Source organism: Abrus precatorius, unplaced genomic scaffold, assembly GCF_003935025.1.
Source record: "Abrus precatorius isolate BTA unplaced genomic scaffold, Abrus_2018 Scaffold3, whole genome shotgun sequence".
NCBI lineage: Eukaryota > Viridiplantae > Streptophyta > Magnoliopsida > Fabales > Fabaceae > Abrus > Abrus precatorius.
The window spans coordinates 29,121,384-29,146,724 of NW_020874373.1; the positions used below are offsets into that span (position 1 = coordinate 29,121,384).

Below are 25,341 nucleotides of genomic sequence, written 5' to 3' on the forward strand. Positions count from 1 at the left end.
AACTAATAACAACAATAATAATAAGTTTTGTTTTATTAGATCTAAAAAAAATCATGAATAGCTTAAAATTCAACATGCTTTAGTAAATAACTACACTCTACTTTAAACTAAAGTTTATTTATAAATAAATTTAATTCTAGGGTTATGTGATGCACAATCTTTAAATATTTAATTATCAGAACTAGAGTATCTGCTATAAATAATAGAACAAAAAAACAACTAAAAGAAAAGTATTCGTTAAAATTATTTAATTAATTAAAATAAATGTTTGTAGCTATGGTAAATTGATATTTGTATGGGAAAATATGTTCAAGATTTGTTCCACAAGAGAGCCCCATTCTCTAGAATGCTATTCTTTTGCTCTTAGTGGTTTTGAAACATCAATTATGACAAGTTGTCGTAATAATCTTGATTTGCTTAAAAAAGCCTCCCGACCTATTAAAATTGGCATTTAAGCATAGAAAAAGATTACATCACTGAGAAAAACACTCAATTTCAAATTAGGCTCTAATTTTATTGAGAGTAATTTCAAATCTTCAGATTATATCTTTCTACAAATGTTTGTACTTATTAAATGAATTTTTTAAGATATTAAATACATCTGTAATAACATTTAATGTTATTAATGTATTAGATTATACAATAAATAATTCTAAAGCGTTCTACATTTTATTCTTACCTATCCTTCTAAGTACTATATAACTCTAATATTAACTATTAAATAAAATATTCAAAAACTATGAATAACTTTATACTTAATTTTATTAAAAATCAATTAGGTTGACTAGTTTAAAGAAAATAAATTATCTTAAAATCACTTTTTATTTAACCTATGTAAAATTAAAGATAACAACAACCGACCATATTTATGGGTAGAAATTAATTTCTGACGAAAGTTATTCAGATTAATAATTTGTTATAAACATTAAATTATACCACTTTAATAATAAAAGTAATTCTTTTCAAATAAATTAAGTCTATAAAAAATATATAAATAAAAAATTAAACAATAATTCATACATAATTTAATATTAATGTTTAATATATTTTTTTAAAATATAAAACATATTATTAAAAAACTACATATGTACAAGAATTAAAATATGATATCGGCATTCGGCAATAACGTAAATATATCATGTTGTCAAAAGTTATTAAATATAATAGCAAGAGTTTATTTTTAAAACAACCTAATGTCCGTTCCAAATTTATAATCAATTATTAAAATAATTCGATCCAAAGACACACTTAAACAAATTAATTATATTATTTAAAGCTTAATATATTAATCATGGCATAGTTGGGCCTAGGAAGAGCATCGACATCTATTCCTCCTGGTACTTGTATTGTACTGGAAGAAACGAGGTATCATGATGTTCTTTTTTCTAATCTAATAGGGAGAACTGAGGAAGGCAAGATATGATATGAGATAATCCATTCAATTCAATTCCATTCCATTATCTGTTTCTCACCACTGAACAAAGAGCAGAGAAAACGAGAAGAGAAGGCATGGGTGTGGACTACTACAAGATTCTTCAGGTTGATAGAAGCGCCAAAGATGATGATCTCAAGAAAGCATACCGAAAGCTTGCCATGAAGTGGCATCCTGATAAGAACCCTAACAACAAAAAAGAGGCTGAAGCTAAATTCAAGCAAATCTCCGAAGCCTATGATGTATGTCAATACCACCTTTTATCTTAATTCTCCGCAAAATATGTTTTCTTCTTCAAAGTTGTAATTTTTATGAAGGGATTTAGCTAGAGAGTTGTTTTGAACTTGTGGGTGTGTGTGATGGTGAAAGGGTGTTATTTTACCCTAATTTGAATCTTGGAACAATTTTGATTTTATTGTTTGTCCTCCAAAGTTGCAATTTTTCTGAAGGGTTTCAATTTTGAGTTCGTGAGCATTCTCAATTTGAATCTAAAGTACTGAGGTAGGTTTTAAATATAGCACTGTTCATAATTTGATCTTCAGAATTTTTTTAATTGACATTTATTTTTTCATAGGTGGGGTTTGGTTATTGTTGGCTAATTTGAATTGTGAAATAGGTTTTGAGTGATCCACAGAAGCGAGCAGTGTATGATCAGTATGGTGAGGAAGGGTTGAAGGGGGTGCCACCCCCAGGTGCAGGTGGTTTTTCCAGCGGCAGTGACGGCGGGCCGACAACATTCCGGTTCAACCCCAGAAGTGCAGATGATATATTTTCAGAGTTTTTTGGGTTTTCCAGTCCCTTTGGTGGAATGGGGGACATGGGTGGGCGTGCTGGTGGCTCTGGATTTTCAAGGGGTGGCATGTTTGGTGAAGATATTTTTGCTCAATTTCGGAGTGGAGCTGGAGAGGGCTCTGGCCATATGCCAAGGAAAGGTGCAGCCATTGAGAAAACATTGCATTGTAGTTTGGAGGATCTGTATAAAGGGACTACCAAGAAAATGAAGATTTCGAGGGATGTTTGTGATTCCAGTGGGTGAGTTGTTTACTTTTACTTGCATGTCTCACTTTCTGATTTGATCAAGGAGACCTGTATTTGTTTATGTTGGTGTGTTATTGACAGAATCAGAATTTTTAGTTTCAAGCCAAATTTGATGATTTGTTAATTTATCTGATTTGATTAGTTACCTTGATCACTTGATACATTAGAAATTGAGCTGTATGTTTGTGGCCTTGTATGCTTAGAACAATCAACTTTCTACTGTTAAAGCGGTAGAATCTAATGTTGGACGAGAGTTTGACATATTTTGTTGTTTTGATGCTACCTATTTCTGAAAAGCTGCAAGTTAACATGCTTTATGCTGTTTCATAAACAATTTTCTTAATTTTTTTAATGCAAAGACATTGCACATGCTATTTCTCAAATGGTTTTAGACCTTTGTTCTTCATTGTGTCTCTAATTTTGTTCACAAAGATTAATAACATAATAGAATCTATTGTTTAAAGTCTACCTTGCCGATACAATTCAGTTAGTTGTGACTTGTGAGTCATAGCTATTAGGTCATGTGTATGCTATTAAAATTAGGTAAATGTGATTAACTTTAAGGCATGCTTTTTCTAATGTTGAACTAGGATTTTTTGTGCCTTCAAACAGATTCTGATGAATTTTCTTTGGTATTTTCTGTTTGATTAGCAGGAAATGTGACTATATATTTCTTTCTTTTTTCCTTTTTGCTTAAATATTTCTTTCTTTTTGTTGCTTGGTGTACATCCAACTAGTGAACCTCATTTTCCATCCATGTTTGCTCATTTCTCAACACAAGTTATAGCTGCTTGTATTTCATGAGTGCCAAACCTTCAGAAGAAAAAGATGCCCTTAGAGAGAGGCCTACAGTTGGGCTGTTACAGATGACTAATAGGCAGCCAGACAAAGGAATTTAAAAGAAGGAATTACTGGCTATTACTTTATCTTCCCTCTTGACCTTCCTGTACCTTGTTCATTACAACATGAGTTTCTTTTTTAAATTGGCTAGCTACACTTGATAAAGCTGGACTGTTGATGTTGGAATACATTGTCTTCTAGTGAATTGATGTTGGACAAACAAAAAACTTTTGAGGGAATGAATGTGTACAATGTATTCTACGACTTAGCAACTACTCATGGGGGCAGGTCAATGATGAATCTTCTTAAAAAGGTCTTTTTGATGGGCTTGAATATGCTTGCATTTTCATATTCATTCATCCCTTGCAATGTTGTCAAGATCTGGATCTTACCTAGGATCGGGAGGGGAGTCAAAAATCGTAAATTGTGGGATCGTAAAATAGATCGTAAGATCCTACCAAACATGTAAAATTATATATATATAAAAGCATAAAAAATAACATACATAAAGAAATTAACATCTAAATCACATAACTTAAAAGTCATATATTCTAGATCTAATACAACACATAATTAGTCAAACTAGTACTAACCTATTACAATAAATTTTGCAAGCCCCAATTTTATAATTGAAACACCATTCCAAGACCCAATTTTATGAAGTTATAACACAACTAGAAATAATATTCTGTTAATCAAAATTCTTAATCTTACCTCACAGTACTTTAATTATTTTCTTTATTTTTAGCACTTTTACTACCACAAACTATTATAATTTATAATATTTTTTATTGTTATTACTACTGTTGTGATTATTATCACTTGATTTTTTCTTTACTACTATTATAATTACTATTATTGCTATAGTTACTAATATATTAAAATCTTTAATTTAACTTTAATGTATTTCCAACTTTGTCTGCATTTAATTAAAAATGGAAAAATTGAATTATAATTTGACTAGAAATTATAGTTATATGTCTTGATTGTTTGCACAACTAAAACATAATAATTACGTTCTAAATCAATTTCAATTTGTCTTTAAAACTCTGGTTAACATTATCAAATAAAACATAATAAAAACTTGGTTTCATATCATTGTCGCCATCAAGTATTCATGGGTGAGGGTCCCTTTGTTTTTGGGGTCAAGAGGGTAAATGAAAAACTGAGACCCACACAGATCCACCCACACAGAACTGAGACAGACTCACTCAAATAGAACCAGCCACACCCATGGAGAATTGTGAAACAGAGCAGCGAACCAGAATAGCAAACTAGAACAGCAAACACCAATCAACACAAAACCAATAGGAAGAGCAAATAGGAACAGCAAACACCAATCAACACAAGACCAGAACAGGAAGCACCAACCAACAGCAAACACCAAAAATCACCGACCAACCAAACCAGCTTGGGTCGCACGGAAGAGAGAAGATGAGAGAGGGAAAAAATTACCCTAAAACTATTTTTAAAAACCGGGTCAGAAAAACTTGACCCGAAAATCCAACCTGCAAAAGCCCAACCCAAAAATCCAAGGCCAGAATCTGATCCAGAAACCTGCGCCCAGGATCGGATCGGATCACCAATCTACGATTTTATGGGAGAAGATCAAGATCCCAACCGATCTTATAGATTTGCAATCCTAATTCCAATCAAGATCGCAAGGGAGGTTTAGGATCATAAAATCGTACGATCTTGCGATTTTAATCGTGATTTTAACAACATTGATCCCTTGGTATAGTTAATTGATAAATCTTTTTAAAGATGTCTCATAACTGGCTTAAATGAACTAGTGTTTTCCTATTTCGATCTTCCTTAGTAATAGTTTATGATATTTAATTAGCATCTCTACATACTTAACGCCGTTAGGTAACCCTTATGAGTAGTTTGTTTAAATCTATGAAGTCTGGATACTTGATACGACACGGATACAATACAGTACGGATACGGGATACGGAAAAAATTTAAATTTCAAGGAACGACTTAGATACTTTAACACGAATTTAAAGAAATAATATTTATAAAGAGATATTGATAATTAATTTATATTAATGTGTTGCATTTACATATCAATGATCACATTTTACAAAAAAATACATGCGATCATATCTTTTCCTTGTCTATAAACACACACAAAAATTACATATTTTACCTCCTATTCAAGTTAGAATTCCACAAAAGAAATAGTAGTTCTATCCAAAAGAAATATAGAACTATCACAAAAAAAATATCCTGTCTTTATACTATTTAATTCTAACATTGTCACACTCATTTCTTTCATCCCCATCGTCTACAAAAAGTATAACTTTTAAGTCTGATTCATCAAGAGATAATTCAGTCAATTCAAGAAATCCAGCACCATCAACAAGTGGATCATGTCCATCTCCACTAATATCGCACATTCTTGTCTCTCCTTTAGTATACTTTTCTTCTTTCCTAGACAAAAGACAAAGATTGGAATGCACATAAACCAACTAGGAGAGTGATCCAATCACATTCATTGAAAACATTTTCATTTCCATCAATATTTCTAGCTGCACATATGATGAAACTCAGCTTCAATTAACATCCCAACTGCTTTACAAACAGGAGCATTATCGGTTATGATTTGAACAATATTTTTTTGCCCTACTTCATTAATTACATCCTCTATTATGTCAGTCATGTAGTGTTTATCCTTGTACTCCTTAGAACCATCAACCGCCTTTAAAAATATTGGCTCTCCTTCACTTACAACCATGAAATTTATCAATGGCCTTCTTTAAACATCTGTCTATCCATCGGAAACTAATGTAACTCCTTTTATAAGCCATAAAAATTTTATAGGTTTGAGCAACCTTTCAATATGAGATCTCTCTTGTTGTAAAAGACTAGTTCTTAAAGCTTTATAACTAGGAGGAAGGAAACTACTAAGGTTATGGTTGGCAGCAAATGAATAAGAGCTAACATAGTAAGGATTTCTAGCAAGATGAAATGATAAGCCTGCTGAATAAAACATTCTTGCAATCTCTGCTCTAAGTTGATTCCTTGCATCAACATTGAAAGCCCTTTCTAGTCTACTATTTCTTGTTTTTCTTCTTTTGTGATAAGGTTGCTGGAGCTGAAGGTAGTGGGATAGTTTTAGGGTTAATTTTATTCTGAGCTTCTTCACAAATTCTTTTCAAATCAGCCAAATACTCAATAGTGACCTTAGGACAAAGAGTAACATCAGCACCGAGTATTCTAAGTAAATGTGTGACCACTTTCTCACAAAAATTACAACTCTATAGCCTGTTGCCTCCTCCATCTGCTAACTTATCCTTTATAGTGACAAATGCTCAAAGTAGACCATGATTATCTTGAAGTTCTAATGAACCAAAGTTATTTGGAATTCTAAAATTAGACTCAGCATCAGAACTTATTTTTTGTCAACAAACACAGCTGTTGAAAAATACAAAAATAATATTTTTACTTTGTTGCTATAAAATGAATAGAAAAAAAGAGATTTAAAAAGAGAAAATTTGTGAGATTTTACCGCAACTGCAATAGAGTAAAGTTTAAGACTGTTGCTGTAAAATATGGAGAAGAGTAACAAAACTGTTGCTGAAGTCCAGAGAAGAGAAACAAAGTTCAAAACAGAAATCACATCACCCACTATCATGAATTGGAGAATCAACACCTCAGGAATTTGCTGGACCAGAATCGACCTCTCAAAACACTTCAAATCATCTTGCTTCCGCAATAGTTCTTGTTTCCCCAAGAGAATCGTAGCTCGAAGAAGCCCTAGCGGGGTTTTGATTTTGGGTGAGGTTCTAGGGCATTCCTATCTCGCAAAGAAAGAGAGAAATGGGGAAATGGGAGAAGAAAATCGCAATTTGAAGAAGCCCTAGCTAGGTTTTGATTTTGGGTGAGGTTCTGGGGCACTCCTATCTCACGAAGAATGAGAGAAATCGGGAATGGGAGAAGAAAGAATGAAAGAAATGGAGAAATGGGAGAAGAAAGATTGAAACACTCCGTTTCAATAATAAATGTATTGGAGCTGTTAGCCGAGCCGTATCTGATGATTTAAAGCAGTATCCAAGCTGTATCTCTTCTGAAATTAATTTTTAATAATAAATTAAATTACTGATACTTTTGGGATACATATTTAGACATAGCGGACACATATCGTTATCAGATACGTGTCCGACATGGATACTTTTAGTGTTTTCACGTATCTGGGCTTCATAGGTTTAAATAGATTAGTCAATTATCCATTAGTTAGTTAGTTGAATTAGTTTAAATATTGCATGTTCCCTATAAACAATAAAAAGGGTTGAGAGGAAGATATTTGTTAAGAAACTTGGGTCTAATTTACTCTTAAAAGCTAACTTATAGGAGGAGGATTATCATAGTCCTTATAAGAAGTATTTTGACTCTATTCCTAGCTAATGTGAAACATCTTAACACATACCCCCTATGCCGAGGACTAGATATCTGCAAGTGATCCAATAGGACTGAACATCCATAGGCAGCCTAACATTTAAATTAGATAAGCTCTGATACCATGTTAAAAAATTAAGCTTAACTTACTCCTAAAAACTTGTTCATAAGAAACTATTTTAGTCCTTATAAAGAGTATTCTGACTTTATCTCTAACCAATATGAGACAGCTTAATAATATTATTTGGTGATTTGAGAGGAAATGCAAATTGTTGTAAGAAAGTCCAGGCCTCTCGAAAGTCTTGGGAATCATTTACATTCTTTTCAGTTAATAAAAACTTTTCTTTCGACAAATCTGATCCAGTTCTATCAGAAATCTGCTGCAATAATGGACTGGGCGTAACAAAATGTACAAAGGAATGTAACAGTGGCTTCGGTCCAAGAGAACAAGGTAGAAAACTGAACAGACCACAAGGGTCAATGGGTGGCCAGAGAATGCTGGAAATACTGTTGGAGAAGGTTGGGTGGGGGTGACTTGTCCAGATGCAGGAGGGTAACCTGGCCAAGAAATAGGATTTTTCCTTCTTTGGTTCTGAAAAGAGGGGAGAAATCACAATATCCCTCCCATGAATCCCCTAAATGATGCTGTTACACCATTTCTTGCATTGCTATAGCTCATGAAATGCTGCAGCTTTGGCCGCAAATTTGGTCACAATGGCTGTACTGAAACCCCTCCACTATTCGAATCTTGTAGCAGCCCAGTCTACTCTGCTCCACAATGTCACTATAAACTCAAATATTGACTACTGTGACTAAAAGAGTAGTTATCATTGATAGTTTTGGAAACATTACGATCTTAGAAATGGTTCAATTCTTTATTATTCTTGTAAATGCAAATTGTCTTTATTTTTCCATGCATATAAATATTGGTATGCTGAGTGCAAAATGCTCAGGCGGTTTGCTAATGTCTCACTTGAAATTTATTCTCAAGTAGTTGCACAACTTGTTGGTTAGTAGTCCATAATTTACATTTGTAGTTGGAGATATTGAAAGTTACAGTACCTAATTACTCCTTTTTCTACATAATATATTCTATTAGGTGTGTATTTTAATAAGTTAATTTTGAGAAAATAATCATTTTATTTTACAGCTTCCTAAAGAGGTTTAAGAAAAATAAAAATGTTTAACCCCCCCTCCAACCCCCCCCCCCCCCCAAAAAAAAAAAAAACAAAATCCAATCCCAAACATGTGCATTGGTAGGACTATAGGATTCTATTCTACATTGAATTGGGAGATGCTTTTCATAGTCAGTCAAGTAATACAAATAATAATACTGATCTTGTGGCATGATTTTTATGAATATTTATTTTCATTCACATGGTTTAAACGCTTAAGAATTGTCATGGGAGAAATTACTTGTGAAATTAGTTTAACGGAAGGTGGATTGTAAGAATGTGTTCATAATCTTTGATGTTGGTTGTAACTACAAGTACTTAATCTATAACGTATATCCTTCTTTGTAGGAGACCGACCACAGTAGAGGAAATCCTTACAATTGAGATCAAGCCAGGTTGGAAGAAAGGAACAAAAATAACTTTTCCAGAAAAGGGAAATGAACAAAGAGGAGTTATACCTGCAGACCTTGTCTTTATAATTGATGAGAAGCCTCATAGCCTCTTCAAGAGGGATGGCAATGACCTTGTTGTCACCCAGAAGATATCTCTGGTAGAAGCCTTGACGGGTTACACAGTGCAGCTGACAACCCTTGACGGACGCAATCTTACAATCCCCGTTAACTCCATTATTAGTCCAACTTATGAAGAAGTTGTCAAGGGCGAGGGTATGCCAATTCCCAAAGAACCATCCAAGAAAGGAAACTTGAGAATCAAGTTCAATATCAAGTTTCCCTCCAGGCTTACATCAGAACAAAAAAGTGGCATTAAGCGGTTATTGACGTCTCCATAAGCATTTGTGGTAGCTCTTCCTACCATTTACCTAACTGTAAGATTTCGGTTGTTTTATTTTTGGTTTTTTGATTTTCAAATGGAAATTCCTGCATCTTTGAACTGGATTTCAATTAGAACAGTTTATTAGAGTATGATATTTGTTAATTGTTTCATGTCTTTAGTTTTTGGTAGTGACAATTTTCTTAACCACTTACACTCTTGTTTATGTGAAATGTGCCTGCGAAATTGAATTTCTTTGTACTTGCGCAATGATACATTTCTTATTGTGGTGTTGCCTTGCGTATCTGGAGAGAAATAGTAGTTTAATTGTTGTTTTCGTCATTTCAGAGGTCCATATGCACATAACATTCAACTTGAAAAGTGAAAACCTCAGTATAACTCGACAGTGATTTGCCATTTTATATAGCGGTCAAATACTCAATGTTGCTCAATGAAAATGGTAGATTCTAGATCCTCCCTATCTTTTTTTTTTTTTTGAAGAAAGGTGGAGGATGGCTTCTTAAAAGCTCATGATTTAACAGTTTTCAGGTTGATATTTCAAGTAATCACTTGTTATAGACAGTTGCAATGTGAATGGAACAATCTGTTAATGAAGGATAAAAAGATAAATATTGTGAATATTATGGTCCTTGACTCGTTGGAATTCATGGAGAGGCTTCACAACCGGATTTCCTTTATTCTGCTTTAAACAAACACTCCCTTAAAACAAAATTCCAACAAAAATATATTCAACCAAAACTCCGGAATTTTGTTTATTTATCTTTTATTAATTGCATTTCCATTATCTTGTCATCTAATTTTAACTGTTAGATTAAAAACACATTAAATCAACAATGGAGAAGTTATCCCAACTTTGAAGAGGCCATCGTCCAAAGCCTTCTCAAAAAGTAAAGGAGGATGTAGAATTCACCAATAAAAATGTCATGCATTTGATAAGAAAAATATTATTAGAATAAAAATATTTTAAAAATAATGATTACAAATATTTTTTTAAAGTTATTATTTTTAATTTTTTTGTCAAATTATACTTGTGATTAAGCTAATTAAATTTTTAAATATTATTAATATATTATTATAAATTTTATGAGATTTAAATAGCTCATTCTAATAAGCTTAATAAGTTTTTTCTTAAGCTCAAGTCTTATCTATTTAATCAATTAAGCTTTTTAAAAAGTTTAAATTAAGCCTATTAATTAAATATATTAGGCCAGGTTAGGCTTTAAAAAGGCTAAGCTGTAGGCTCCTGTTGGATGGACTAACCTATTTTCATTCCTATCCGTCAAGTATTTAAGTTCCTAGAATCAGACGTCATTAATAGATAGTAATGGAATGTTGACATGTTATGTTAAGTGATACGTCATTGCTTACGTTGCAAAATGATGCTGACGTGTCACTTTTAAGTGACACGTATCATTGATTACGTAACAAAAATGATATCGTATGTGATATAATATATGTTTTTGTTTCATTTTAGTCCTTGAGATTATAACTCGTTAGGCATTTTAGTTCTTGAAATTATCACCGACATTTTAGTTCTAACAACACTTTAGCAAGTGCACTGAATCATACAAGTAATATAATGAAAGTAAAGTATCGTTCCTATGGAGATTGATGCAAACACGTATTGATTCACTACATTGAACTAATTGAATGCGATTAGGATTGAAGAAGACTCTAAAATGTAAATTGATTTAATTCACTTTGCAAGTAAATAATAACGAAATATGAAATAAGATGAGAAAAATCAATGATAAGATAGTTAGAATTATACTTCACCCATTATTCATGTGATAAATTAAACTCCTTTACTAGTTCAAGCTCTTCTTAAGATGTTAAGAAAAGTTTCCACTAAATTAATTCATATCAAATTCCTTGGTATACAAATTATCTTAAACCCATACACAAAGATTAATTCAGTAAGTCCAAATGTATGAGTCTAAGGTTTTAGAGTACAAGGAAATCAAAAAATCACACACCCAATAATTTCTATTCCTAGAAAATTAAATGATGAGGCAAGTAAATTAAGAAGCACAACCACTCATTCCATTTTTCAATGTCAAGAAGGTTCATCAAAACAAAACATGATTAGCTAGTTCTTACCAAGCATTAAAAATGAATTTACAAGCTAACATCAAAAGAAGCTTAAACTAAAGTCAAGAATCTAATTACATCACAATCCCAAAGGAATCCATCAACCCTAACTACAAAATGTTTAGCATTCCATCATAGAAATGAAAAACACAAGAAAAGAAGGAGAGGTCCCCTTAGCCATATTCTTGAGAAGAAAATGAGTCTGAGAATCTTCTCCAATCTTTCTCTCCAAAGACCCAAGTATAGGTCCGATCTTCTTACCCTCAAAGAGTTGCTCCATGGCTCTCTCTCACAAAAAACCCTCCTTTTCTTACAATGTGTCTCCAATCTCTTTTATATTCCACAATATGTATTCTTGTCCACATCAATAAATTTGCACCTTGTGCCTTGATGCACAAACGTCTGCACTTAATTAACTAATCGTGATAAGCGCCTTAGTGCACACAAGCTTGCGCCTTGGCACAAGATGACCCGAGAGTATATTGTCACACTTGGGTGGCGCCTTGGCACACATAGGTTTGTGCCTTGGCGCTGAATAACCTGCAATTAATATCCACACTTTAGCAATTTTCACCAAAAACAATATTAAGGTAAGAAAAATGTAAAAACTAGAATTCTAATAAATTTAGAAGAAAATATGAAATTTAAGAAGTTAAAGAAGAAGAAAAGAAGATTAAAATTAACTAAAAAAAAATACATACTACTAGACTCTTAACAAACTCTCCCACACTTAGTTGTTTGCTTGTCCCCGGGCAAACACAGACAACTCACAAACATACAATTTTCAAATGCAACTCAAATAAATAATGAGAAAATCTTAGTGAGAGAACAATTATTCCAAAAGAGAGAAGTGGTTAAAGCAAAGAGGTGGAATAGTAGATTATAAGTATTAAGTCAAATCAAACAGTACATTTAGGCCAATTAAGTAAATCTAGAAGTAAGTACAAATGTAAACCTTTATACAACCCTTAAAAATCAACGATTAAATTGAAGTTGGTTACTGAAATTGAACATGAATATATTCTTTTTCTTTTTCTTTTTTTCTTTTTTTCTTTTCTTTTTTTGGACAGGGGTTCCAAGATGTGGTGAAAGAACATTGCCTAATCCCACACTTAAGTGATTTAGGTGATTAGCCCCACCCCCTGGTTAATTAAGGCATTGCAAGCAATGGAGCAGAGCCCTTACTATATCCATATAATTCAATTTTTTCTTTCAATACATCAATTTCAAGAAAGCATAAAAATTTGCACATGAACTACTTCCAAAACATTTCCTATTTAGGAGAGAAATGCACTAATCATCTTTAGCAAAATACTTTTTCATTAACATATTCTAAGAATTTGCTAAAGCAACTGAAATTTGGCATAGGTTCTCAAACTAAAATAATCTCACATGACATTATGAGCTGAGCTAGAAGAGCAATGAACAATGAATAAACAAACAAACAAACAATGACATAGATAATCACATTAACACAATCTTAGGATATATTTTAAGACAATAAATACTCTCCTATCTCTTTGTAATGGTGTGACAATTCAATTCTGCAACTCTTGTAGTCATCATCAGTAGTGTCCTTTGTTCATCCCTTGCTAGACTCAAAAAGTCACATTAAAAATATGTCATAACAAAATTTGGAAAATTAAAAATCACAATCAACCAAACACATCAGAACATAAAAGATATAACATGAACAAAAGTCTTAAACAAAGAAACCAAAAAAAAAAAAATGATAAAACAAACTCTAATTAAAAAGAATTGTCCCTTTTAACTACTCTAAAAATATTTATAATCACTATTTTTAAAGTATTTTTATTCTAATAATATTTTTCTTATTTTGAAGGTTGATGAACAATATGAAGAGATCTTCTTAAAAATCTGATGACATATTTGTTTCTTCTCATTTATTATGAAAAAAAATATAGTTATTTATATATTTTAGATTTTTGTTTGTTGCATTTACTAATTTTAGATCTGAAACTTATTTAGTTATATTGTGTTTGTTGATTTAATATATAAGACTTTGTGCTACTAAATTTGTTTAATAATTTATAAATTAATGTTTATTTTATTATATTTTTTATATGTGTAGTGATTTACTTGTTTAAATTAAATATGTAGTTTGAAAGTGATACTATGTAACTTATTATACATATTCAATATATTGAATCATGTTTTTTAATAGTTTATTTATATATAAGCTTTATGACTTTTAAAAAGACATACTTATTTAAATAGTTTAATAATCCATTTATAAGAAAGTTTAATGACCTATTGAATATTTCAATGCAAAATAGTTATTAAAAAGGCTAACAGGTCAAAGTAGGCTTTAAAAAAGGCCAAATTAAACTTAATAAAAAATCTATGACAGATAATAAGTAGACTTCAAAATTATTAAATAAGCTATATTTATTTATACAAAACCTAACTTATTTCTATCCTTACCGAGAAAGATGAAAGTCAGGGATTAACATGACATTTTTAATTTTTTAGTGACTAAAATACAAAATATAAACTCTCTTAGAGACCAAAATGAGAGTTTAGTAAAAAAAAATATATGATAACCTTTCTTGATGTTGCAATTTTGACTTGTACATGATTCTTATTTATTTTAATTTATGTTACTGTTGTATTTTTAAAAAATAGTATACAAATTAAAAAATGTAAACACTTATTTTAACTCTTGATCTTTGTGGTGTTTGTAGCGGCTATAATTATAAATTTAAATAAACCAAATATCTTAACTAGCCCAAATTTAGAAAATTAATTTAAATAAATATTTAATTAAAATTATATCTCAAACTTTTAAATTTAATTTCTCATATTAAATATTTAAAGTAGATAAGTTTTAAATTCATATAAGTTGACCTACCTTAAATTTCTATTTTTTGTTTTATTTGAGAAAATTTATAATTTTCTTAAAAGAACATTTTTTTATAAATTGATAACTTAAATTTATTTAAGTTAATTTGATTTTAGTTGAAAAATAAATTTTATTGAAATGTTAAACTAATTTAAAATTATTGAATTAATTAAAACCTTTAAACATTTTAAATAATAAAATAATGTGAAAAAATTATCTTTATTTTTAGTCAAACATTTTATTATTTTGCAGAAGAAATGAAAATGTGAGATCTCGGACCATACTAAAAATTTTACTCTCCTCTATGCCGCAATTTCGGCATGAACATGATTCTTTTTTATTTTAATTTTTGAAGGATTAAAAAATAAACTTTTATGACTAGACAACTTAAATATATTTAAATTAATCCATTCTAGAAATAATTTTTATAAGAAAAAATCAAACGTAAATTCATTTAATTAATTTAGATCTTCATATCCACTTTAAAATTCTTTGACATCTAACAAAAAAAATTCCTGAGCAATAAAATAATATAAAAAATAAATCTTCCCCTCTTTTATAGAAGTAAAAAAAAAAATACATGGCTGAAATTTTTTTTCATTTATAATAGCACTATCTAACTTTTTGAGTTTTAATTGATTTTTTTATTTGTTAATTTTTTAAAATTATAAATAATATAAAAAACAAAAAATTATAAGTATAAGAAAAAATTTGTAACGATTTTTTTACAATAAATCTTTTTACACAAATTTTTTTTTCTACGCTCGTTAAAAAATTATTTTATTTTATTTTATTTACTTATTCAAATAATATATTTCTTTCTTATTTTATTTTATTTCAGTTTTCGTCCAAGTAAATGCTATAAATTGAGAAGCAGAAGTGGCAAAGGGAGGAGTGAAGGAAGCAATTTAAGGGGAAAAAATTACATAGCATCATTGGTATTTTTCCAAGACACAGTCACTCGTACCTGACTTTCTTTTTCTTCCTTCCTTTCAATTTTTCCCCACTTTCTCTACACTCTCTTTGATCCCTTCTCTTCCCATGAATTCCCTTTAGTCTCTCCTAATCCAAATCCCAATCTCTTTCTCTTAGATCTCAATTGGGTTATGGAAACGGTTTTTAGCCCCCGCACTGTTGAAGAGATCTTCAAGGACTATAGCGCCCGAAGAACCGCTGTTATTCGTGCTCTTACTCAAGGTACTCTTTTCCTTCCAAATTCCCTTTTGCCTCTCATTTTCAAGATTTTGACTTTCTTTCCCTTCTCTTCTCTCAGACGTCGATGAATTTTACGGCCTCTGTGATCCAGGTAAAGGGTAATTTGGATCTGATTTTTTTTTTTGTTAATTTATTTAATTATTTTATGTTACATGTAAAAGGAATGTTTTTGTTTTCTGGTTGTGTTTGAATTGTGCATGCATGTTGGTTGGTGTTAACAAGGTAGACTTTTTATTCATAGAAATTTAGGAAATCGAAACGGGTGTGCAGTAATGAGAAAAAACGAAATAAAAAGAAAAAGAAAATAGTTCTTGCATTGGATTTGCTCTGTGACATTTGAGTCTGTCATTTGAGGCTCACACTCACACCCATTTTTACTTCAAATTTGGCTAAATTGAGATTGTTAATTCATGCGGTTTTGTGATTGTTGAATGTTGTGTTGTTCCATTGAATTTGAAGCTCGTGTGTTTCTTTAGATAAGGAAAACTTGTGTCTCTATGGACTTCCGAATGAAAACTGGGAAGTAACTCTGCCGGTGGATGAAGTTCCGCCGGAGCTCCCCGAGCCGGCACTTGGAATCAATTTTGCTAGAGATGGCATGAATCGAAGGGATTGGCTTTCGTTGGTTGCTGTGCATAGTGATTCATGGTTGCTTTCTGTGGCCTTTTACCTTGGAGCTCGCCTTAACCGCAATGAGAGGTACAATCTTGTTTCGATGGAGATGCGTATTTGTGGTAGTAATTTGAGTTTGTTGTTGCATTTTGTATGTTAATGTTGAAATTATGGGTACATTTATAGTTAGTTCTCAACATTCATGTAAATCATTATGATGGACGAATTTCAAGTTTTCAACTACATGGTGGTGGTTCAAATTTTTCTGTTGTTTGTTGTGATCTGATGCTAGATAGGTTTATGCTGGCATGCCTTGTGTTGCTGGAAAAGCTTTCTTAATACAATCTTATGTTTGCCAGCAACATCAGCAGAGCTCCACATCCGGCAACTTTTTCATAAAGTGTAAATTTTGAGTTTAGCAATGAGAGTAGCAATGTTAACAGCTCCAATGGAGGTCTTTCATCGTGTCATGTTTTGTGTAGCATTGGTCATGGCTGGTGTGTCTGTTATTGTAAAACAGGGCAAAAATCCAATTCTTCCCTTCGACCCTCCCCTCCTTTTATACATAGTACTGTCGTTCTATGATCTGTTTGCACCATTTCACAGGTTTCTCAATGCTCAATGACATTTTACAGGTATCCCATTTGTTTCACTGTATTTTTTTTTAACTATTTAATGTTTTGACCGTATGTTAAGTTGATTGATTTTAATTCCTTTTAGTTTCAATTCCATCAGTCTCCTACTTCAGAGATTGTTAATTTTGGAGTACCTTTGATATTTGAGCATAGAATTTTTGGGGTTGGCCTTGGCTCTGTGGTTTTTGGGATTGACTGCTGTCACTGCTGTGGTACCTTTAGTTTTGGAGTACCTTTGCTCTGGTATTTGTGATTGACTACTACGGCTTTCCCTTCAACTAGAAATTACTGTAACTGCCAATTGAAAAGGATGTCAATATATACAACTTCTATTGGATTTCTTTATTGTAGCATTTTTGCTCAGCATCTGCTGCAACTTGGTATATGGTTCCATCTATTGATGGTTCCCCTGATTCTTCATGGCAGGAAACGTTTGTTTAGTTTGGTCAATGATCTTCCCACCATTTTTGAAGTTGTGACTGATAGAAAACCAATTAAGGACAAGCCCGCCGTGGATAGTGGAAGCAAATCCCGAGGAAGCACCAAGGTTAGAGACTTGAGTTCTTTTCTAGTAATATTTGTTTCTTTATTAAGTTTATTTCTTTTGGCTGGTTCAATATAGGTCAGTTCAGAGTCTTGGTTTCATAATGCTTGTGCATACTGAAAGTTTCACAAATAAAATTAAAAACCAAAATCAGTATATCAATTTCACTAAATAAATATACAATTTTTTTTTTTGTGAATGACAAACAAAAGCATAGTAGCTTCTAGAAGTATGATCTGACATCTCTAATTTGAGAGGTAAGAAGAGAGTTGACCAGAACACTAAACTTGCAGGAAACAAAGCTTAGACATATTGACATCTCTAATTTATTTCCTTTTAAGTAGTTTGAGTAAACCAGAAGCCGCATTTGAAAAGTATAGATAAATACTATACAAAGCCTTAGTATTTCTGGCTCCTAAATTTGATGTCATTGTTGAACTAAGTTCATTATCTTTCACTGTCACACATTTACTTTTCTCCAAGCATGTGGATAAGATAAAGTAAATAAAAAACAGAGCATCAGTGGACCACATTCTAAGCTGCCAGTGCCTTAATGCTTGTTATATTGTATGTTATTGCACTATTAGTTTAGGCTTCCAGCATGTGCAATACCATTCCTGGTCACATTATGTATTCCATATATGATGCATTCTTGCACATCTATTTGCAGAGATCTAGCGATGGGCAAGTTAAAAGCAACCCGAAGTTTGCAGATGAGGGTTATGAGGATGATGATGATGAGCATAGTGAAACACTTTGTGGTTGCTGCGGTGGAAATTACAACGCGGATGAGTTTTGGATTGGCTGTGATGTATGTGAGAGGTGGTTCCATGGGAAATGTGTTAAGATTACCCCTGCAAAGGCTGAGGGCATAAAGCAATATAAATGTCCATCATGCAGCATGAAGCGGAACAAGACTTAGGCTGAAGGCAATAGGTATATGTGAGGTGAATGCTGATTTGTTGCTGACAATATACTGTAATATTGTTACATCACTTGGAGAAGTTAATGTAATGGGGCGTAGTAGTCTAATGGGATTAAGTTTGTTTTCACCAAGATGAATTGTTAGTATCTGTTATTATACATTTACAGTATAGAATAGAATATGACAAATTTTAATTTGTCAATTAATTGATATTTTGCTTGAATGCACACCATAATTTTGTTCTTGCTTCTTCTTTTTTTTTTTTTTCTTTTTGTTTCATTATTGTTTCAGAAAATAAAATGTGGTCATTTTTCACCTTTTCTCCTCCACAGTTTCTTCTAATCAAACTTCCTTTTATGTTGCTTGATGGTTTAATTACAAGATTATGTGAATGGAAAGCTTGGTGAAGGCCTTTGATAAAAGAAACAAAAACCTGAATTAATGTATGTGGCTAGTAAGACAGTGAAAAAAGTTTATTTTTAGGTGCATTCTGTGTGTCGAAGTTTATTATAATATCTCAAAAACAGAATATTAAATTTAACTTCCCAGCTAATAATATTGTTTGCATTATTAAGCAAATGAGCTAAGGTTTGATTTTGAGATTTGTAAGTGTAGAAAGAATAGTGCTAGGAGAGATAATACATTCTCACTTTCATACTTGAGAGTAGTTAGAAAGATTAGTCATTTACTTGTTGGATAAGAGAATAATTTTGGAAAATAAAAAAAAAAATACTGTTGCTTTAATTGTTGAAGTCATGTTGACCATTGGAATGTTGATCTCTTAGGGATTTAATGTCAAAGCCAACTTAGGATTCGAAAATTGTTGACTCAATGGGATCTAAAACCCATGTAATGCTGCAGTTACCCCAAAGAAAATGTTGCAAAAAATGACAGAAAAATAAATTCATAAATGTTAGGCAGAGTTGTATGTAAACTTGATGCAATAGGAATGAAGGACAAGATTCGAGTCCTGAATATGTTACTTGAAGGATATGGGTTTAATTGTACGAATTCAGAGGTCAAAAGTGTAGTGTCCAGGGACGATTTTATAATTGAATTTCTTTTAATAAATTTTTTGAAAAAAATTTATTTAATTTATTCTGGTAATTTATACCATTTAACTTATAAATAAACTCATTTAGTAAAATTTTGTTAAATAAAAGCTTAATTAAGAAGCTTATCTAAACCCATTGTAAGTCTTTTTTTTAAAAAAAAAAAAAAAAACTCAGTCGTAAGCAAATGATCCGTTTCTCTAAGCAACATAGAAGAGGCCAAATAATCCGCTAATGAATTTAAATTGAAGAGGAAACTACGTGTGCTATTTCTAATTGGGGACATTGACTCAATCATAGACATTCTCGTCAAGAAAATTGTTAGCAACATAGTAGTATTCTTTAACACACGTTTTATAATTAGTTTATTTTCATAAAAGTTAAATACTCACCTTTACAATTAATCACTCCTTAAGAATCACTTTTAACATTTTAAGAAATATATCAACTATAAATAACGTGTTAAATTCCATCCATGGCTTAAAGACAAAGAATAAAGCACAAGGAAAAATGAAGTGTTGGAACAAGCATACACCTGGGTTTTTTCGACAATTACAGACACTGAGCAGAATCTGAGGGGGAATGTAGCTTAGTGAACATCGAAACCTTGGTTAATTCTCTGTGTTTTGTCCTTTGTTTGGCGTGCTTTTACTATAATCGTGTTCTTTACAACCCCATGATGGCTTGGGCCTCTTAGACCCCAAAAAGTTGAGTTATGGGTTCGAATCGCTCAGATGGTTCAGCCACTGGCAAAGAACGCTTACGATGGACACAACAACTCCATGAACGATTCGTGGAGGCTGTAGATAGACTTGGGGGCCCTGATAGTAAGTGTTTCCATCATTATTCATTACTATGAATAACCATACTACTTCTACTTCTGTTCTTTATCTTCAGAGAAAACAAATTAACAGGTTTAGAAATTTTATTCTTTTGTTTGAATTAATTGTTGAATTTATTAATTGTCCTTTAATAAGGTATCTTTTTTTAATACTTGAAATGCTTAAACAATATAAATGTTTTAGGTAAAAAAAAATCAATAAAAGAATAGTAATTAATATTGACCTCGTTTATTTTAGCTTTTGGAAAAATGTGATTTTTAAGATATATAAAAAGTGATTTATTTTTAAAGATATTTTCATAAAAATACAAGTTACGTTTGTTTGGTTAGAATTATAAATTTTTTTTTATAATTATATTAGTAGGTAGTTATAATTTCAGTTATATATATATATAGAAGATATTCGAAACAGCTTCTCTGAAAAAGGTAAAATTAGATTTTTTTCATCTTCTGATTTTTTTTTCATAAACTTAACCAATCAATCTAAAAATTGATAAGTGGTTTTTTTAAGTGCCTTTTCATGAAAATAATCGTAAACAAACGGGCTCATTGTCATGAATTTCTATGGACAAATAAATATCAATAATTTTAAGCTTTTGTACCATATTTTAAAAATAATCTTTTTAATGTGAATCTAAAGATACAATAAAAATCTACATGCATAAGTTTGACAATATTAAATATTATAATTTTTTATAACAAATTACTATGATGTGCCTTTAGACACATTAAAAACTTAAATAATGGTTATATATAATTAATAAATATTTTTTTATTCAAAGTTACCATAAAAATATGTAGTAATGTTAAATATTGTTACGTTTTTACAATATTTAAAAAACTTTTTAACCACCCCCTTTAAAAAATTGTAACAAAACCTTTTGAATTATTAGTGAGGTTAATTCTTAAGAATTATTGGACTAACATGCTTTGGTTTTTGTTATGTCAGGGGCAACACCAAAGGGTATATTGAAGGGAATGAAGGCTATGGGAGTTTCAGAATTAAACATTTACCACGTCAAAAGCCACTTGCAGGTTTCTTTATATTTCTCTTTTTATTTTGCGGTGAAGATCTTTCCACATTGAAAAAAATAAAAAATGAAAGTATATAGTGACAGTTTATAATTTATGATTATAAATTATAATCAGAATAATTTATAAAAATGAAACCTTATGCTATTAAATACACTCTCTTTCAAAAGCCACTTGCTGGTTCCTCTGTATTTCTCTTTTGATTGTGTGGTGCTGATCTTTCCACATTGAAAAGAAAATGAGAGGAATACAATATGCATAATGCATGTATCATTTCAAGCTCATTTTTCAATTTCTCTGTGAAGTTCAGTAAATGAAAACATGCTACACGCTCACTTATCTTGATATCTGAAAAATTTATAATTGATCATATTAATATTTAAAATATAAAAGTTTTAATTTTATTGCTAAAAATGAAAAATCAACAGAAAATTAAATTGCTGTGTTCAAATCCAAATATAATCTTTTAGAGATTAAATAGTATTTCATTTAAAAAATATTTGAATAGAACACCATTTTAATTTCTGAAAAATATAGAATCAATTAAATTTTCTTTTTCATATTGATATAATTTTAAAAATATTAAATTAATCATTTTTTAATATTTAAAAAAAAACTTTCTGGAATATGATAATTAAGTTTAAATCTTTTATGAATCAACAAGTTTAAGAAAGTGCATAAGTTAACTGACAATAACAATATAAATTACAAGTGTTGACCCATAAATAAATCCTCTAGTCAATAGTGGACCCAATTTTTAAAGTCTCCTTTAATTATGGGTCCACCCTCAAAATACTCATAAAATTCACCCCAAAGGAAAGAGAAACGTTTAAACCTAAACACGGGTTGGTTGTACGATTTATTTTTTATGCATTTAATAAATAATTTTTTAACACGTGTCTAAAAAAATATTAAAAGATTAACAAATAATAATTTTTTATTAAAAATTATATCCTATAACATCATTAATGTATGTATTTTTAATAAATATTTATTATATATAAATTTTTATTGTGTATCTTAAGCCTATATTAAAAAATTAATTTGATAAATATGTAGCTCTCTAAAAAATATACGATGATGTTATTTTCAACAAAAATATTTATTCACACATTATTATTTTGATAGTTACAAGTATCTGCCTACAATTTTTATTTTTTAAGACAAAAATAGTAACAGAGAGTGTTAGAAGTAAATTAAAAAAATTATAAGGTATTTTATTTTATACGTTGTATCGCCTATTTTAAGATTTAATTTGGTAAATATACTCATTTAAATTTATATATATATATATATATATATATATATATATATAATTTTTGTAATTCAAATATTGGATACCAATGTCGAATCTTTTATTATTATAGTATATAGATAGAAAATCAAGTAAATTTGTAAGTGTCATTCCACATTTATTTATCTAGAAGTTATTTAATTTTAAATTTCAATATTTTACATTTCTATAAAGTGAAATAGAATAATAAACCTGAAAAAAAAAATTTAAAAAAAGTTGGGCTCTAATAATTTAATATTGGATGTGTTCAGAAATACAGGATCTCCCAACTGATTCCAGAGTCCTCCACAAGTAAGGTTTTGAATTGAGGTAGTCATGATTCTAATTTATTATTTAGAACTAAATTCATATGACATTATGACTAGTTACATAATCATTTATGAAGGAGGAAAGCTTGAAAAGAGAAGCATATCAGATATACTGCCAAATTTTAGTTCTATATCGTGAGTCAATAAACTTGTATATAATATTTTTTTTTTTTAAATGCTAGTAACACTCTCTAAAACACTTTTTATTATTGATTAAAATTTATTAAAAATTAAAATAAATTGAAAGATAAATATTAATTTAAGAGTGAGATCTGTAAATTTTTATAATTTTTAATAAAGTTTAATTAATAATAAAGAGTGTATTACAAAAAGTGTGTTACTAGCTTTACTTTTAAGTGTTAATTTGCATTCGTTATCATATTAATTTTTTACTAATTCCGTTTCTAAATCAACAGTGCTCTTCAGCTAAAGGAAGTTCTTCAAACGCAGATGGAGGCGCAAAAACGCTTAAGTGATCAAATAGAGGTTTTCCTTTTTTTGGTTTTTCAAGTCTTTCGCAAAAATATTCCTACTAGAACTGAAGTAAGGATCAACCCATCCAATCTTTTTAGCAAACTTTCATATAATATTACTTCAATAACTTATTTATTTTGTTAAATTCTTCTGTCTTGAAATTATTATTCTCATTTATATTTTAAGTAAAAGTATGATATTCGATGTCCAAAATAAAACAGCAACAAAATTATTAAAATTTTTGTACAAAATTTACAATAAACAGAATTTAAGACCTTTCACAAGCTAGTAAATTGTTTAGATAAGCGTTTTTTATATGGATCCTATATTATAAATTTGACCATTAAATTTAATAAGTTAAAAAGAACTTATTTTTATAAATTAGATCTGGATACTTATTAAAATAAACTAGAAAAACTTATAAAAGTTATTTCAAACTAAAAAATTCCATTTTCTTTGAAAAAAAAAACACCAAAAAGTGAGAGAATATCTCTAGTGATTTTTATTTTTTTGTTTTTATTGGTTGGAAGGTTCAAAGAAGCTTGAAGCAAAAAATTGAAGCACAAGGAAAGTATTTGGATAGAATTGGACAAAGTAATCATGGCAAAATAATCATTGGAAAAGCATGCAAGCCTTTGGTTGCTACAATTGCACCTCTGCCTCCTCTCTCTGAGGAATCTGAATCTTTGAAAACACAGCCTGAGGAAGAACATAGATCAGCCAAAAAACAAAGAATCGAAGAGGAGAGTGCTTTTCCAACAAGTTTTGAAGTTGAATCATCCATCACACAAGAATTCTACAACCAAACCTGGAATCTTTCTTGGAGTCAGCTTGCAGCAGCATGCCAATCACCTTTGGTGCCCAATTTCTTATTATAAGGTTTGTGTAATTAGAATAAATGTTTCCCTAATAAAAAGGATGGTGATTATTGTATGATGATGTCGATCTTATTATAATGTTTGCTTGATTTTTGGGGCCTTCAAAACATTTTAATGGGAACATTCATATCTTGGAGGACCTAGAAAGGAACAAAAAGAAATATATGTACTTTGTAATGTGGTGTTGGACGAAAATAAAAGTTTGAGCTTGGCTACAATTATCATGTATATACTTTGATGATGCTTGATAGATTGAAAGGAAATTAATTAACTATATTCTGATTTAGAATATTATTGGTCATGCTTCATATCCATTCATAAGACAACTTTTGGGGGCACATAAGGATAAAATAATCCAGCATGCTACTAAGATGTTGGCTCTAATGGATAATCTCTACGCATTAAGGGTCGTTTCCTTCGTATTCCTCCAATGATTTTGTTCAATTAACACACCAACATTGAGCTCAGTTATCTAATAAAATATTAAAAAATATTAACTTCAATATTTAAGATTTAGTTTAAATAATTAAAAGTAATAAAATTTCATTAAAAAGTATTCATTATTACTCTTTCTATCATCAATATAATAAATATGTTCAATAAAAAATTACAATTGCTAAATATCTAAACTCAGTTTCAAAATATGAAGATACCCTTATCATAATTAACTTGAAAATGGGAATCCTAGTTGGAGCATTTATGGCATGGGAGAGTCGTATACTTGGATTATCTTTTTGGCACGTCATTTTTAATCCATTTGATATACGACGAATGGAGCATTTGGCTAGGGATTTGCAGAGTTGACTCCTTCTCCACTATGTTCTGGAAACCATGAAAAGTAAGAGCACTTGTTAGACAACAAGTAGGTCCAGTCAAAGAACACCTTTGATGTGTTGTGA

General features: G+C 30.5%; 3 protein-coding genes across 8 annotated transcripts; all 3 read left to right on the forward strand.

Annotated features, from left to right (window-relative positions):
• Positions 1-1,302: 1,302 nt before the first annotated feature.
• Positions 1,303-9,923, forward strand: LOC113861270 (dnaJ homolog subfamily B member 4-like). Of its 4 annotated transcripts, none has more exons than XM_027493980.1 (4): positions 1,303-1,674; positions 2,049-2,293; positions 9,238-9,337; positions 9,428-9,897. In XM_027493980.1, the coding sequence occupies exons 1-4, from the start codon at positions 1,510-1,512 to the stop codon at positions 9,674-9,676; spliced, it is 759 nt and encodes a 252-aa protein (XP_027349781.1). In that variant the 5' UTR covers positions 1,303-1,509; the 3' UTR covers positions 9,677-9,897. The 4 variants fall into 4 exon arrangements, with proteins under 4 accessions (XP_027349781.1, XP_027349779.1, XP_027349780.1 ...); XM_027493977.1 differs by having other exon boundaries at positions 1,370-1,412; positions 1,490-1,674; positions 2,049-2,464; positions 9,235-9,923; XM_027493978.1 differs by having other exon boundaries at positions 2,049-2,346; positions 9,249-9,897.
• Positions 9,924-15,522: 5,599 nt separating this feature from the next.
• LOC113860961 (PHD finger protein ALFIN-LIKE 1-like) lies at positions 15,523-18,806 on the forward strand. 3 transcript variants are annotated; one of them, XM_027493544.1, is made up of 5 exons: positions 15,523-15,829; positions 15,906-15,938; positions 16,324-16,546; positions 17,521-17,641; positions 18,309-18,806. In XM_027493544.1, exons 1-5 carry the CDS (start codon positions 15,739-15,741, stop codon positions 18,558-18,560), a joined length of 720 nt encoding a protein of 239 aa, XP_027349345.1. In that variant the 5' UTR covers positions 15,523-15,738; the 3' UTR covers positions 18,561-18,806. The 3 variants fall into 3 exon arrangements, with proteins under 3 accessions (XP_027349345.1, XP_027349343.1, XP_027349344.1); XM_027493542.1 differs by having other exon boundaries at positions 15,538-15,829; positions 17,446-17,641; positions 18,309-18,653; XM_027493543.1 differs by having other exon boundaries at positions 15,538-15,829; positions 17,521-17,665; positions 18,309-18,653.
• A 1,524-nt stretch (positions 18,807-20,330) lies between these two features.
• Positions 20,331-24,442, forward strand: LOC113863862 (myb family transcription factor PHL7-like). The gene is made up of 6 exons (XM_027497616.1): positions 20,331-20,442; positions 21,406-21,491; positions 23,034-23,073; positions 23,168-23,225; positions 23,507-23,576; positions 24,095-24,442. Exons 1-6 carry the CDS (start codon positions 20,331-20,333, stop codon positions 24,440-24,442), a joined length of 714 nt encoding a protein of 237 aa, XP_027353417.1.
• The last annotated feature ends 899 nt before the right edge of the window (positions 24,443-25,341 follow it).